The 17,068-nt window shown below is 47.9% G+C and overlaps 1 protein-coding gene across 17 annotated transcripts in view; it reads left to right on the top strand.

Moving 5' to 3' along the window:
* Positions 1-17,068, top strand: part of JAKMIP3 (Janus kinase and microtubule interacting protein 3) — a 157,353-nt gene that overhangs the window by 47,246 nt on the left and 93,039 nt on the right. For all 17 annotated transcript variants that reach the window (XM_068258192.1, XM_068258193.1, XM_068258191.1 and 14 more), the window contains 2 exons: positions 4,534-4,569; positions 8,092-8,151. In XM_068258192.1, coding sequence (XP_068114293.1) covers positions 4,534-4,569; positions 8,092-8,151 — 96 coding nt within the window. The remainder of the gene's footprint in view (positions 1-4,533; positions 4,570-8,091; positions 8,152-17,068) is intronic.

The raw sequence follows: 17,068 nt of genomic DNA on the forward strand, positions 1-17,068 counted from the left end.
ATTTTATGAACACCTTAGCCGCTATCTGGAAAGAGTTACTGTATACTTTATGCTGTGTTTGGCGTCTTGATTACCTCCCCTTGTGCTTTGACCGTGTTCACATTGATCAATGTGAAGACGATTACTGTTGCCTACACATGCATTTTCCTTTATTGGTCACTTGAGATTTTCAGTCCGTTACCCACTAGCTGACATCTATGTATTTAGTAACATTGATTTGCTGCTTTGCTAATGAAGCGATGGTCAGTGAGCGGTTAATCAAATGATAACCAATTAAAAAACCTCTTGTAGCTGGAAGACGATGGTTAAATCCTGGATGAGCCCAACAAAAAGGAGAACCCCACAGAAAAGAAAATATTGCTGCTCTGTGCACCATGTTATGCACTGAGCGGCCCAAAAATTAGAGACATCCCTTATATGAAAGTAAACCAGTCCAACAGTGACGTAGAGTAACGTAACAACGCATAAATGCTTATATAAGGAACACTCGGCTTCGGACGACGTAGTTATCACGGAAGTTGATGTCAAAATGGGTAAGATGAAAGATTTAAGTGACTTTGACTTGTGGGCAGCACGGTGGCATAGTGGTTAGCGCTCTCATCTAGTCTTGCAGTGCTGGATCCCTGGTTCGCCTCACAGCCAGGTCAACATTTGCAAGGAGTTTGTATGTTCTCCCCATGTCTGTGTGGGTTTCCCCGGGCACTCCAGTTTGCTCCCACATCATAAAAACATACAGAAAAGTTAATTGGCTTCCCCCCTAAATTGGCCCTAGACTATGATACATACACTACACCAGGGGTGTCAAACTCAAATACAAAGTGGGCTGAAATTTTACACTGGGACCAAGTCGCCGGCCAACCTTAATGTCTACTGGCCACCTTCCTCCCTTATAAAGTTTCCTGGTGTCTTGAGGCCCCCCTCCCCTATACAGTTACCGGGTGTCTAGTGACCCCCTCCCTCCCTTATGCAGTTCCCTAGTGTTTAGTGCTTTCCCCCTACCGCCCCCATATGGCTTCCCTGGTGTTCAAGGGCTTCACCTCCAATATAGCTTCCCTGATGGTCTAGAGTGGGCCAAATATAATGCAAAGTGGGGAAACCACTTGAGGGCCAAATTTAATGTCTCTGAGGGCCAGATTTGGCCCGCGGGCCGGAGTTTGACATGTATGCACTACACGATACGTACATAGACATATGACTATGGTAGATAATTAGATTGTGAGCTGGTGAACAAAAGAGGTGAAAGGCGAGTAGCATGCATAGTCCACAGCAACAGAAGGGCAACAAATGCAAATTACAGCTGAATCCAATGCAGGTGCAAGAGACCATCAAGTGCCTTTGGTATTACAGAAAAATAGGAAAAGACGCTTGTTGTCAGCTCTTGCCACCATACTTGATCGATCAAATTGGTTTGAAGAACATCAAACAGAATTTAACCTGCTTCCATGGCTGGATCAGTCTTCTGACCTCAATCCTATTTATGGGATGAAGTCGAAAGGTCACTACAGAGCTTGGAAATGCCGCCATCCAAACTGACCCAACTTAGAGCTGCCATTATGTCAGCATCGGCCAACATTCCTTAGCAACGGTATCCGCATCTTGTTGAGTCCATGCCAAACAGAATATCAGCTGTGATCAGAGATAAATATGGACCAGCTCGTTATTAGAGGGCGTCTCTTCTTGGCCACTCAGTATATCGATTACAGTATATGAACGATTGTCTATAGTTTTGTTTAGAATTAGAAAATGGTGTTTCAAGTCATCCGCTCTGAGAGCCCTTTTCCACTGATTGCAAGAACTTCGGTGATCGCAGGGCACTGGGATAAGCAATGTAGTCGCAGTGCCCTGTGCCTAGCGCTGCGATCCGACACAATTGCATTTTTACCCAATCGCAAATAGCACATGATGAACGTTTCTTGCATTTGGGTTTAGTCAACATAAAGCAAGAAAATTGAATAGCAAAGAGGTACTACACACAACTTTTCTTCTGAATTTTCCATGAAAAACAACACATTGAAAATTGTGTGTGTGAAATTGTGATCATATTACAGAACATTTACAATTTGCAGTAGTAGAGGTGTGGCCTAAAATCCCTTGTCAATTTCTTGCTTCACAATTAAAATTCAAGGGTTATCCCATAGCATTATAACAATCTATTAAGCAAATATCACTGTACAAGTCATTTTGTAACCTTATACAATTAAAGTGGATCCGAGATAGACTTTTACTCATTGCATAATTGTGTTCCTTACATAAGTTTATAGGGTATTCCTCAAGCCAAATGCTTTTTTTTGTTTTAATACTCTAATTCCCTATAAACTAAACAAGCCTCGCCCACAGCTCCTCCAGAGTGCCTTGGCACTTTCAGCCTTAGTAGCAAGGGCTTATGGGAGCTCAGTCTGGGCAGGAGGAGGGGAGGTGTTATTAGCCATTGATTTCAGAGGCAGAGGGGAGGAGGGAGGAGGAGAGGGGACTGAATTTACACACAGGCAAGCTGATAAGCATCTCCGGCCCTTAGGCCTGTGGCAATGTGACAAACAGAACATGGCTGCCCTCATGGTATCACAGGAATAAATAATCATATTCTATTGAAGCTGTTTGCAGCTAGATTTGCTGTGTAAACTATCTAAACTTTAGATAAGATATATAGACAATTTACTTGTCATAGTTAGTTTTTCACCTCGGATCCACTTTAAATATTATTGTTCAACCTTCATCTGCAGTTGCTACAGTGTTTTTAGGAAAATTGCTGGAAACAGCAGTGGCAGTATATGGCTTGGTTCAAAAGATACCCAGAAATCTCCTCTCTGATTCTCACTGCACAAAGCTGGATGTAAAATCATTACTATATTAGAATCCCCCTACATGCAGCTTTGCTGGTTTGCTGCAATGACACACTTGTTGCATAGGATAAAGGGGTTTTCACATATGTGGGGATGTAGGCATGAGTTAGCAGGTTTTGGGTATGTTCACTCCCAACACTGACAGCTGGCAGAGGTGCTGCTTGGCCAAGGCAAACCAAGGAGCCAATTGGGGCCTCAGTCACAGCAGAGGCCTCCCACGCTGCCAGGGCCGCTGTCTCTGTGACTTGTATGGCTGGTACTGCTTTCCCATTACTTACTATGATCAGTGGCAGCATGAGTGGAGAGTGGCGCAGTGACTGAGGAGTACACTTAAAGGAATACTGTAACCCTGATCCAACCCCCCCACACAAAATATATGTACCGTATCCCCTTTGTAGCCTTAAGCAGAATCCGCAGATGTCGCTGCTCTCCACCCCCATTCTGCCGTTTTTTTCGGTATCTCCGGAATCCAACATGGCGGCCAGTCCCTCATCTACTTCTGGGGCATCGGGCAGTACAGAAGAATTGTGAACTTCCCTATTGCGCTGTGCACGAGAGGACGTCATTAACAGGCATGCGCAGAACGTCTTCTCGTGCTCGCGCAGTTGGATTGAGCACTGCTGCAGCGCATCATTCCCTGAGCCAGCAGGCAAAAAATTATTCCATGTTATATCAGAAGTGTCATTGCTCAGTTCCTACACTTGAAGTGTGCCATATAGTTACTTTGTGCTGCTCTCCTCCCTTTGGGTCGTCGCTGATTTGCAGGTCCGGGAATGTTGGGGATGGGGAGGCAGCAGGAAGCTACATACCCCCACTGGCACCAATGTCCTGTACCGGGGTGCACCTTTGGTTACCTATACTGGGGGGGGGCACCTTGGCTACCTATAATGGAGGTGGATACCTATACTGGGGGGAAACCTGGACTACCTATACTGGGGGTGGCTATCTATACTAGGGACACCTGGTCTACCTATACTGGGGGTGGCTATCTATACTAGGGACACCTGGTCTACCTATACTGGGGGTGGCTATCTATACTGGTGGGACACCTGGTCTACCTATACTTGGGGTGGCTATCTATACTGGTGGGACACCTGGTCTACCTATACTTGGGGTGGCTATCTATACTGGTGGGACACCTGGTCTACCTATACTTGGGGTGGCTTTCTATACTGGGGGGGGGGGGACACCTGGTCTACCTATACTGAGGGTGGCTTTCTATACTGGGGGGACACCTGGGCTACCTATACTGGGGGTGGGCCATCTATACTGGGGCAACACCTGGGCTACCTATACTGGGGGTGGCTATGGTTACCTACCTAAATTGGAGGGATACTTATTTTTATTTGGTGGGGGGGATACCTATTATTATGGGAGAAGCGGCCTCTGGTGGTGGGAGGGCCACAAATGATGTGCTGCTTGGGGCCACAAAAACCTTAGCAGCGCCCCTGACAGCTGGCGGTCACTCACGGCTGCTTTTGTGGTGGATCACTGTAAAGTATATGGAGAGGTTCAGAGGAGAAATCTGAATAGAAGTAAACTTAGCGGATAGGCTCAGGCAGTGAGCAGGGACAGCCAATGGGGAATGGTACAGCTACCTGCACAGCATGAAATTATAATAGATGTCACAAGCCAATAACTAGTTTTTATTGTGCATGCTTTATTTTTTTTTTTTTGTTTTTTTGTTTTTTAGACACTGGAGACGGCAGGCTACGTAAAGAGCGTCATTGTAAGTATTTATTTTTGCTCTGTATCCTAAAGCTGAATACCCACCTAACACTGCAGGAAGGTGGATCAAAGCGACATCCTCGACTAGCATTCCCCCGATCCATCTTCCTGCCGGCGGGAACACGCGATGGGCGTGAATTAGAGTTCAAATAATCATGGCACTTTGTGCGGGAGTTGTCAGGGGTCTTGAAGATGTGATCCACTGCGACAGTCATCCCACTTCACAAAGCGCCATTCAGCTAATTTGGCACTCATACCCACCCCACGAGACTGTGGAAACGGTCGCTCCAAAAAATGGCTGGTTTTCGGGGGATTAGAGTGGAGATTCGCCGAGGGGGTACGAGCCTTCACATTGTTCTAGTATAATTAGGGGATTAAGCTACCCATTTATTTTAACCACTTTGCATCCCTTCCTTGTTTCCCACTTATTGACCAGAGCAGTTTTGACAGTTTAGCTATGTCCTTATTTAATCACAAATAACTTTATCCCTACTTATGACACAGAAATGAAATCTATATTGGTTTTTTTTCAAGAGAAACTAGGCATTCACTGTATGCCATTTTTTCCCTCGAACAATTTTGTTTTCTATGAATTTTAATGGGAAAACAAGGAAAACATTGAAAAACACAGTATTTCTCAGTTTTACCAATTCTAGTTTAAAAATAAAAAGTGCTACTGCAGATAAAAAACATATTTTGTTTGGTTGTTCTTACCGCTTATCACAAAACTTAGATTATGTTCCTGTCACAATTTATGATGAAGATATTTGATTCTGAAATAATGCTACAGAGTGTATTTTTCACTATGAACTGAGAAAATCAAAGTATTTTTAATGGTAAAAATTAATCTCATTAGCTCAGGAAACCTATATTCCCATTCACCAATTAGTGCTGCATCAGATAGTGCCAGAGGTGTGCACAGGAGCCCAATCCTGCACAACACTGCTTCTGCTACAAGACGTATATCTACATCCTCGTGGCTTAGATGAAATCACAGAAGACCTAGATATACTGTAGTGGTGGTTAATCATTATTATACACTTATATACCACTAATTATTTTCTACAGTTCTTTACGGAGTACATCTAATATATCCCATAACTAATGTTCCATATTTGGGCTCACAGATCCCTAGCAATTTCCTGAACCAAATAACGTACAAGTATGTTTTTTAGATGTCGGAGGAAACTGGAGTACCTGGAATAACCGCACGCAAATACAGGGAGGACATGCAAACTCCAAACAGGCAATGCTCTGGCTGGGATTTGAGACTGTAGACCTGCAGAGCTATCTTATCTTCTTTGCTGTCCATAGACACAGGACGGCTGCACGGACTGCTGGGCAGCCTGAATTATAAGTTTTAGTGAACGGGGCTTCAGATTCCGTGATAAGTACCACAATACTGCAACCGCCCTCCCCCCACCACCTTACCGGGATTGGAGGTGGGGAAGAGGCCCTATGTCCTTAACTACTTGAGGACCACAATACTATACCCCCCTAAAGGCCAGGCCATTTTTTGTTAATTGGGCCACTGCAGCTTTAAGGCAAAGCTGCAGGGCCGCACAACTCAGCACACAAGTAATTCTTCCCCCCCCCCCTTTTGGTGATTGGTCACTGAAGCCCCCCCCCCCCTTTTCTCCCGACTAACAGAGCTTTCTGTTCGTGGGGTCTGATCGCCCCCCAGATGTTTGTTTATTTTTTGCCAAATATTTATTGTATTTTTTTTTTCTATACAATTTTTTTATTTTACTTTGTTTCCCACCCTCCCTCCCCCCACCAGCCAATCACTGTGATCGGCTGTCATAGGCTTCAGCCTATGACAGCTGATCACTCTGGAGCCAATGGAGGGAACAGCCGTGTCTCACGGCTGTCCCCAGTACAGCGCTGCTGCTGATCGCATCGCTGTACTAAGTGAAAAGACGGCAGTTTCACCGTCTAACAGTCTCCCGAGCGGCGATCACCGTTAGGAGCCTGAAGGCGGAGTGGAGCTAGCGCATGTTTTGCAGGAAACCACAAACATTAACAGGTGGGGTAATTAGTGTCTCAGCAGAGCTGATTAACTACCTCTGTGGATTTCCACAAAACATGCACTGTTGATGGGCCTTGAGGACAGGGTGGGGGAAACACTGGGGTAGTTCACATTGCCTGTGGAGCGCTGCACCGGAAGTACCCTATCTAACATGAGCACATACCTACATTACAGAGGCGTAGCTAGGCTTTTCAGCGCCTGTGGGCAAATACAGTTTTTGCGCCCCCTCTGGACAAATAGGGCATGGTCCACGCATCAGAATGTGGCCATGGGTGGAGCCAAATGTACAAATGCTGTTTAGATAGCCAGGTGTGCCCCTTCCCTCCATTTAGATAGCCAAATGTGCCCCTCTTTAGATAGCCAGATGTGCCTCCCTTGCGGTGCCCATGCTCTGCGCCCCCTTACAGTGCTGCGCCCAGGGACATGTGTCCTCCCCTTGCCCACCCATAACTACCCTCTAGTTACCGGAACGGACCAGAAGTCATGGAAGTCTATGGTGACGCGTGTGTTTTTAAACTGACCGCTGCAGTTTTACGTGTTGCGCATGCGGGAAGCGTATTTCAGCTATACACTTCCACGCACGTCATTGATTTGCAACAGGAAGTGAGCGTCACTTCCTGCTTGGCCTGCTGCCAGATGGGCATTACTGCGTACTTAACACGGTAATCCCCAAAGGCTGTTTTTGCCGGGGCGGTCTACTGACGATATTCAGTGTGAAACCGCCCTCAAACACAGTGGCTTAGTGAATAGCATTCCTGCCTTGCAGTGACGGGTCCCCGGCTCGAATCCCAGCCAGGTCAACATCTGCAAGGAGTTTGCATGTTCTCCCTGTGTCTGTGTGGGTTTCCTCCGGGCACTCCTGTTTCCTACCACACTCCAAAAACATAAAGATAAGTTAATTGGCTTCCCCCTAAATTAGCCCTAGACTATAATACATATACTACACATATACTACACATGCATAGACATCTGACTATGGTAGGGATTACATTGTGAGCGCCTCTGAGGGACAGGTAAGTGACAATACTATAAATGCTCTGTACAGCGCTGTATAAGATGTCGGCGCTATATAAATACTAAATAATAATAGTAATAGGGAACCCCAAGGCCAAGATGCGCTGTATGGAATAAGTCCCAAGAGGGAAAAGTTAATGGTGCCGCCCACCTCATTCCCGACTAGTTTCGCACTCTGGCCTCAGTGTGCGAAACTAGTACGTGAAAGTTTTATTTGGAATAGTCAGGCCCAAAGTTTGCTGCTCCTGTTCTTGGGCAGAGGGATCCTGAGAAAACCTCTCTGGGTTGCCCAAGCTCTTGGCACATGTAAATGGCAGAAAGTCATTAAACTGACTCACTCACTCCTCCTGTTCCCATTCTCCTGGCAGTTAGCTGGAAGTAAATCTGCACCAGCCCCGCACATCAGGCATTTTAACTTTCTTATGGCGGCTGCAAATTGGAAAATCTTTCTTCATTGTTCCGTTAATTTATTATCCGCAGGATCGAGAAAAGCTCATAAGATTCCGGAAGCAGCGGAAAAAGATGACAAAACTCCCCAAGGTAAAACCGTTTTCCATTTTCACTCTGAGTTTTATGTTCAGAACAAACTTGGAACAACAAATCTTCCTGACTGGGTTAGAGCTGTCTCTGATTAGCGGAAGAGGAGACGTGCCGTTATGATTTGTCTTTCCATGAAGGTTCTGTTTGCTGTAACTTCATGTTGCAATGTCATCCTTTCTAATTCACTCTTGTTGTTTCACCATTTAAAGGGAACCGAGGGGAGAGGGATATGGAGGCTGACGTGTATTTCCTTTTAAATAAAGTACATTGCCTGGCCGTCCTGCTGCTCCACTGCTTCCAATTCTTTAAACTGGAACTGTCGCAAAAAAATTAAAACGCATGCAAATAGGAAGTACATTTCTTCTTGAGGCAGGGAACACACTTGACTGTTTTCGTGCGCGTTTTCTGCACAGAAAAACTGAGAACTCATGTTAATCAATGTACTAGTGCACACTTACTGTGTTGTTCGCACGCAGAAAAAAAACTGACATTCTGCATCCTGATTCTGCACATTTTGACAGTTTCCTCTATCATTTACATCAGCTGCTGTGAAAAAACGTGTGCGTTTTCCTGCATGGAAACACACTTGGTGTGCAGAAAAAGTATGCAGAAAAACGCGCGCGGAAAACTGAAAGTCAAGTGTGTTCCCTGCCTGAGTAAAATGAACCATAAATTATTTTTCTCCTATGTTGCGGTCACTTACAGTAAGTAGTAGAAATCTGACAGAACAGACAGGTTTTGGGTTAGTCCATCTCTCCATGGGGGATTCTCAGCATGACTTTTATTCTTTACAAAGACACTCCCTGAAAAAAAAATGTATTCAAAGACGCTGACCTGCCTCCCTGCTCACCGTACACTGTTTTGGCAGTTGGATGGAGCAACTGCCATTCTCTAAGTGGATTTTGAAAATAAAGGAATCCGTGTGAACCCCCAATTCAGGAGTTGGGCTAGTCCAAAACCTGTGTCACACTTTGCCAATTTCGGCTTGACCTTAATTGTACGTATGAATTGAGAGGGACATTGGATCAAGTCCCTCTTCCCTGGATCAGAACTGTCAGACAGACGTTTTCTGTACACAGGGGTTTGCAAATAGTAGTAAGTGCCCCAAATATCTATGTACTGATTAATGTAGATGCCAGATTGGCTGGATGGTGGTATGCTCCAAGGCAGTGAATAAACATGCAAGGGTCTTTGCTGATCCCCCCCACTCAGTAGTTTCTTGGTGGGGTGTAGCTATCTTGCATGTGTAATGTCGGTCACAGTTTGGAAACTACAGTCAACCTATCCAGACCTGGCTTGTACACAATGGGCGCACTATATTCCTTATTAGAAGGCTGGATCACTATTGTGCATCATCACCAGCCCCCCATTTTGTTTGTCAAGGAAATTGACCCCATAGGGGTTAAAATAAGCCTTCATAGAAGGTAGCTGGGTATATGAATCACCATGGGTGTTTGAAGGAGTGAGGTATAGAGTGTGGCTATTAGGTGCTACTCAACAATTGTTTCACCTCATTTCATGAGGCGTCGCCAGGAGTGATGTGATACACATTGATATATACACTATATACAAAATATACAAATCATTCCCCCCACCAACAAAGTTTCCCCCAGCAACCTGCTCAAGTCAGAGCTGAGTGTGGACTGAGTATGAAGGTTTAAATACCCTCCAGCCGTTCCTGCCCCCTTCCAAAGTACCTCCTCCTCATGTATGTATATCCATGTTCCTCCCCCACATCTGTGCCGGTGCTGCCCTGTCATCAGCCTGTTTTCGCCATGTCCCCGTGAGCGGTGTATCGCTGCAAGAATCACTTCCTGCCTACTACCTCACAGGCGGCGACGTCACATCTACCCACAGTTCCAGCACCGCTAATAGGCTCGCGGACTCCGTGCGTCGCCGCCGCCCACTGTTTCCTTGGCAACCTGCTATGTATTCTCGGTTGCCTTGGAAGCGTATATACAATTCCATTGCGGACTCTGCCGCCTGTGTAAGGCGCAATGATCGCCCGACATCATACATAACTATGACCAGGGAATATCAGTTCTTCACATAGATGGCACTCAATTACGCACTCTATTTCACAGATTAGACATCTGTTTCTGCTCGTATTATCCCATCCTCTGGTGTTTGGGCATGGATGATTGTCCTCAACACAATAGATGTATGTCACATTGAACATCTTTATATCCACACAAAAAGGGGGGGGGGGGGGAGGGATCGTCCTCCCTGGATCAATTAGATGCAGATCTTTTGGTCCCAATCACATATTGGTGTCAAGGCATATACTGGAGAAGGCATAATGTCTAGCTGTGACCGCGCCCACGATTCGGCTGCAGAGGGGGTGGAGAGGGGGTGGGGGAGGGGGGAGAGTATATAGTAATCAAATACATAAGCACAGATGTCGGATGAAACGGTACATTGTTAAATATATCTGGCACTAATCTCAAATAAATCGATCATGCCATTGTATATAACCTGATTTCTCGTCCAAAACCTGTCAGATTTCTACTACCTACTGTAAGTGACAGCAACATAGGAGACAAGTAATTTATGGCTCATTTTACTCTGGAAGAATTTAACTTCTTAATTATTATTATTATTATTTAGTATTTATATAGCGCCGACATATTACGCAGCGCTGTACAGTGTATATATATATATATATTGTCTTGTCACTAACTGTCCCTCAAAGGAGCTCACAATCTAATCCCTACCATTGCCATATGTCTATATTATGTAGTGTAAGTACTGTAGTCTAGGGTCAATTTTTAGGGGAAGCCAATTAACTTATCTGTATGTTTTTGGAATGTGGGAGGAAACCAGAGTGCCCGGAGGAAACCCACACAGACACGGAGAGAACATACAAACTCTTTGCAGATAGTGCCCTGGCTGGGATTCGAACCAGGGACCCAGCGCTGCAAGGCGAGAGAGCTAACCACTACGCCACCGTGCTGCCCATTGTATATGTTTACATATATTTTACATTTTAAGGTCCTTTAAGCCATAGACCAACAAGCATACAATCAGATATCTGACAAATCCGACAAGATTAGCTGCATGCTTGTTCCAAGTGTGTGAGTCAGACCCTTCTGGCCAGAAAGATCAGCAGGACTGCCAGGCAACTGGTATTGTTTAAAAGGAAATAAATATGGCAATTTCCATAGATCTTATGATCTTACACCTCGCTTTCTTTTAAACTTCTCCCCCTTTTTACAATCATTTTGTGCACCTCCAACCAATCTCACTTTAAAGGACAACTGAAGAGAGAGGTATATGGAGGCTGACATATTTATTTTCTTTTAAGCAATACCAGTTGCCTGGCAGCCCTGCTGATCCTCTGCCTCTAACACTTTTAGCCATAGACCCTGAACAAGCATGCAGCAGATCAGGTGTTTCTGACATTATTGTCAGATCTGACTGAATTAGTTGAATGCTTGTTTCTGGTGTGATTTGGACACTGCTATTGTTATTATGATTATTAATTGATAAAGTGCCAACATATTCTGTGTCACTACTACAGCCAAACATATCAGCAGGACTGCCAGGCAACTGGAATTGTTTAACAGGAAATAAATATGGCAGCCTCCGTATTCTTCTCACTTCATTTGTCCTTTAAATCTGTGGATGGTGTATTTACCCTGGACACGGAATCCCATGGGCCAGGGTTGTCAAATACAAAGTGGACCGAAATTGTACACTGAGACCTAGCTGCAGGCCAACCTCAATGGGCTTGATTCACAAAGCGGTGCTAACTGTTAGCACGCCTGTGAAAACCCCCTTAGCACGTCTAAATCAGCTTTTCGTGCGCAAAAGTTTATGCGCGTAAAACTTTCCGCAGGGCGCTCCGCGCGAAGTGCCCAATAAAGCCTATGGGACTTAGCGCGTGCATAGGACTTTGCGCACGTAAAACTTTGCGTGCGATCTGATTGAGAAATCCGGTGCTAACCTACTTAGCACCCTGGTTAGCAAATCTAAAGACTTTAGACATGCTAAGTAGGTTAGCACTGCTTTGTGAATCAAGCCCAATGTCTATTGGCCACCATCCTCCCTTATAAAGTTCTCTGGTGTCTAGTGGTCCTCCTTCCCCTATACATTTCCCTGGTGTCTAGAGACCCCCACCCTCCCCTACACAGTTTCCTAGTGTTTAGTGCTTTCGCCCTACCTCTCCCATATGGCTTCCCTGGTGTTCTAGAGTGGGCCATACATATTGCAAAGTGGGGAGCGCACTTGTAGGCCAAATTGAATGGCTCTGAGGGCCAGATTTGGCCACCGGGCTGGAGTTTGACACGTATGCCATAGGCGGACACTGCAAGCCCTGTAATTAAAGTACTAGTGTCCATGTAAAATTTTTCAATGCATATTTATTAGAAGTTTCTCCCAGAGTAAAATGCACCATAAATGACTTTTCTCCTATATTGCTGTCACTTACTGTAGGCAATAACTAGTCCATCTCCTCACGAAGGAATTTTCAGTATTTCCTTTCCAGTTACTAAATCACCCCCAGGACAGGATCTATATAAGGATGCTGGCCAGCTTCCTTACTCACTGTGCCGCTATTCTGGCAGTTGAACCGAGCAACTGCCATCCATTTAGAAAGGATACATTTCCACTAAGGTCGAATGCGGACCGAATCTGCACCGAACCGGCAGCGTTTTCCCGCAGATGAGTCAGGCGGAGAAACGCTGCCGATGCGTTCCATTGTTTACCGTCCGAATCCCACTGTGGTGCAATTCTGGACCGAATGCAGCAGATTTCTGCAGCATGCAACCGCATCCCTGGTTGTACATGGCACCACAGCTACGCCATCTGCATGTGTGCTCACATCACTTCAAGGGTCGGCGTGCGTCCTGCAAGATGCCTGCTCAGCTAGTGGAAACAGCCCCTAAAGGTGGCCACACACCATACAATTTAAATATCTCCAATTTAAGAATTGCAATAAATTTTTCTGACTGATTGTAACATTTCAAAAATATGACCAATGTACCACACACGTATGTTACATTTTTCCCCAATTATGATAAAAACGATTGGAAACGGAGAAAATTGCTTGGATGTGTATATTAATAAATTGATAATCTAACACACACCATACAATCTTTAGAGAAACTGAAGAAAAATATCTGGAATTCCGGATAGATAAAAATCGAAAAAAACTGGAAATCCGATCGGATTTTTCAGTCGGATGAAAAAAAAAAGCTTTTAATACTTTTGGGAGATCCGATCGTTTTTATCGAATTAAAGTAATCATTTTATTGTATCGTGTGTGGCCACCTTAAGTGCATTTGAAAATAAAGAAAACCTTGATAATCCCCCATGAGGGTCCCTGTAGATGTCCTCTGGAAAGGCAAACTATGGGCTAAATGTAGGCACCTTTTTTCAATCCCTTAGGTATTCTATACACTTGTTGAGAGGACAGGTGAACTATTAACCTCTTGCCGACCGCGACACGCCGATTGGTGTGAACGTGGCGGCAGCCCCAGTACCACTCCACGCCGATTGGTGTGAACGTGGCGGCAGGACCACTCCACGCCGATTGGTGTGAACGTGGCGGCAGGACCACTCCACGCCGATTGGTGTGAACGTGGCGGCAGCCTCAGGACCGCTCCACGCCGATTGGTGTGAACGTGGCGGCAGCCCCAGGACCGCTCCACGCCGATTGGTGTGAACGTGGCGGCAGCCCCAGGACCGCTCCACGCCGATTGGTGTGAACGTGGCGGCAGCCCCAGGACCGCTCCACGCCGATTGGTGTGAACGTGGCGGCAGCCCCAGGACCGCTCCACGCCGATTGGTGTGAACGTGGCGGCAGCCTCAGGACCGCTCCACGCCGATTGGTGTGAACGTGGCGGCAGCCCCAGGACCGCTCCACGCCGATTGGTGTGAACGTGGCGGCAGCCCCAGGACCGCTCCACGCCGATTGGTGTGAACGTGGCGGCAGCCCCAGGACCGCTCCACGCTGATTGGTGTGAATGTGGCGGCAGCCTCAGGACCGCTCCACGCCGATTGGTGTGAACGTGGCGGCAGCCCCAGGACCGCTCCACGCCGATTGGTGTGAACGTGGCGGCAGGACCACTCCACGCCGATTGGTGTGAACGTGGCGGCAGGACCACTCCACGCCGATTGGTGTGAACGTGGCGGCAGCCCCAGGACCGCTCCACGCCGATTGGTGTGAACGTGGCGTCAGCCCCAGGACCGCTCCACGCCGATTGGTGTGAACGTGGCGGCAGCCTCAGGACCGCTCCACGCTGATTGGTGTGAATGTGGCGGCAGCCCCAGTACCACTCCACGCCGATTGGTGTGAACGTGGCGGCAGCCCCAGGACCGTTCCACGCCGATTGGTGTGAACGTGGCGGCAGCCCCAGGACCGTTCCACGCCGATTGGTGTGAACGTGGCGGCAGCCTCAGGACCGCTCCACGCCGATTGGTGTGAACGTGGCGGCAGCCCCAGGACCGCTCCACGCCGATTGGTGTGAACGTGGCGTCAGCCCCAGGACCGCTCCACGCCGATTGGTGTGAACGTGGCGGCAGCCTCAGGACCGCTCCACGCTGATTGGTGTGAATGTGGCGGCAGCGCCAGTACCACTCCACGCCGATTGGTGTGAACGTGGCGGCAGCCCCAGGACCGTTCCACGCCGATTGGTGTGAACGTGGCGGCAGCCTCAGGACCGCTCCACGCCGATTGGTGTGAACGTGGCGGCAGCCCCAGGACCGTTCCACGCCGATTGGTGTGAACGTGGCGGCAGCCTCAGGACCGCTCCACGCCGATTGGTGTGAACGTGGCGGCAGCCCCAGTACCGCTCCACGCCGATTGGTGTGAACGTGGCGGCAGCCTCAGGACCGCTCCACGCCGATTGGTGTGAACGTGGTGGCAGCCCCAGGACCGCTCCACGCCGATTGGTGTGAACGTGGCGGCAGCCTCAGGACCGCTCCACGCCGATTGGTGTGAACGTGGCGGCAGCCCCAGGACCGTTTCACGCCGATTGGTGTGAACGTGGCGGCAGCCTCAGGACCGCTCCACGCCGATTGGTGTGAACGTGGTGGCAGCCCCAGGACCGCTCCACGCCGATTGGTGTGAACGTGGCGGCATCCCCAGGACCGCTCCACGCTGATTGGTGTGAACGTGGCGGCAGCCCCAGGACCGCTCCACGCCGATTGGTGTGAACGTGGCGGCAGCCCCAGGACCGCTCCACGCCGATTGGTGTGAACGTGGCGGCAGGACCACTCCACGCCGATTGGTGTGAACGTGGCGGCAGCCCCAGGACCGTTCCACGCCGATTGGTGTGAACGTGGCGGCAGCCCCAGGACCGTTCCACGCCGATTGGTGTGAACGTGGCGGCAGCCCCAGGACCGCACCACGCCGATTGGTGTGAACGTGGCGGCAGCCTCAGGACCGCTCCACGCTGATTGGTGTGAATGTGGCGGCAGCCCCAGTACCACTCCACGCCGATTGGTGTGAACGTGGCGGCAGCCCCAGGACCGTTCCACGCCGATTGGTGTGAACGTGGCGGCAGCCTCAGGACCGCTCCACGCCGATTGGTGTGAACGTGGCGGCAGCCCCAGGACCGCTCCACGCCGATTGGTGTGAACGTGGCGGCAGCCTCAGGACCGCTCCACGCCGATTGGTGTGAACGTGGCGGCAGCCCCAGGACCGCTCCACGCCGATTGGTGTGAACGTGGCGGCAGCCTCAGGACCGCTCCACGCCGATTGGTGTGAACGTGGCGGCAGCCCCAGGACCACTCCACGCCGATTGGTGTGAACGTGGCGGCAGCCCCAGGACCGCTCCACGCCGATTGGTGTGAATGGCTGGGAATGGGGTTTGCAGGAGATTGCGCACACCGATGCGTGCGCATCTCCGCATGGATGATGGAGCTCCGCCTCGCCTTCAGTCTCCCAGCTGCGATCGCTACTCGGAGGCTGTTAGACGGCGAAACTAATAACCCTGTGCAGCGCTGCAATCTAAGTGCTGCGAATAAGGCAGCACTGTACTGGGGACAGCCGTGTGACACGGCTGTCCCCCCTGTAGGCAGGAAAGTGATCGGCTGTCAGACACACTGATTGGCTGGCGGGGGGAAGAAGGGAGTGGGGAATAAAAAATAAATAAAAAATTAACAAATTTATTAAAAATTAAATAAAATAAATATTTATATATAAAAAAACAAACAGCTGGGGTGCGACCAGACCCCTTCCAACAGAACTCTCCTTCCGGAGAAAAGGGGGGGAATCACTTGTGTGCTGAGTTGTACGGCCCTGCAGCGAGCCCTTAAAGCTGCAGTGGCCGAATCAGTAAAAAATGGCCTGGTCACTGGGGGGGTGGGTTTAACACAGCAGTCCTTAAAGAGACACTGAAGCGAAAAAAAAAATGATATTATGATTTGTATGTGTAGCACAGCTAAGAAATAAAACATTAAGTTCAGATACATCAGTCTAATTGTTTCCAGTACAGGAAGAGTTGAGAAACTCCAGTTGTTATCTCTATGCAAACAAGCCATTAAGCTCGACTCCGACTAAGTTAGTCGTGGAGAGGGCTGTTATCTGACTTTTATTATCTCAACTGTAAGTGAACTGTTTACTTTTCCTCTGCTAGAGGAGAGGTCATTACTTCACAGACTGCTCTGAAAGACTCATTTTGAATGCAGAGTGTTGTGTAATCTGCACATATTATAGAAAAATGCAATGTTAGAAAAAACACTATATACCTGAAAATAAAAGTATGAGAATATTTTCTTTGCTGCTAATCTTCTAGTAATTATTCATAGTACACAACCAATTCACTATATCATATTTTTTTTTCCGCTTCAGTGTCTCTTTAAGTGGTTAATGTCTTAAAGCATGTAGAGTTGCAACAAATAAGTCCCCCCCCCCAGAACCCCTGAGCCACCTGCTGAATGCCGCCAGATCTACACACCCAACTTTATTGTT

Source organism: Hyperolius riggenbachi, chromosome 10 (genome assembly GCF_040937935.1).
Source record: "Hyperolius riggenbachi isolate aHypRig1 chromosome 10, aHypRig1.pri, whole genome shotgun sequence".
Lineage (NCBI taxonomy): Eukaryota > Metazoa > Chordata > Amphibia > Anura > Hyperoliidae > Hyperolius > Hyperolius riggenbachi.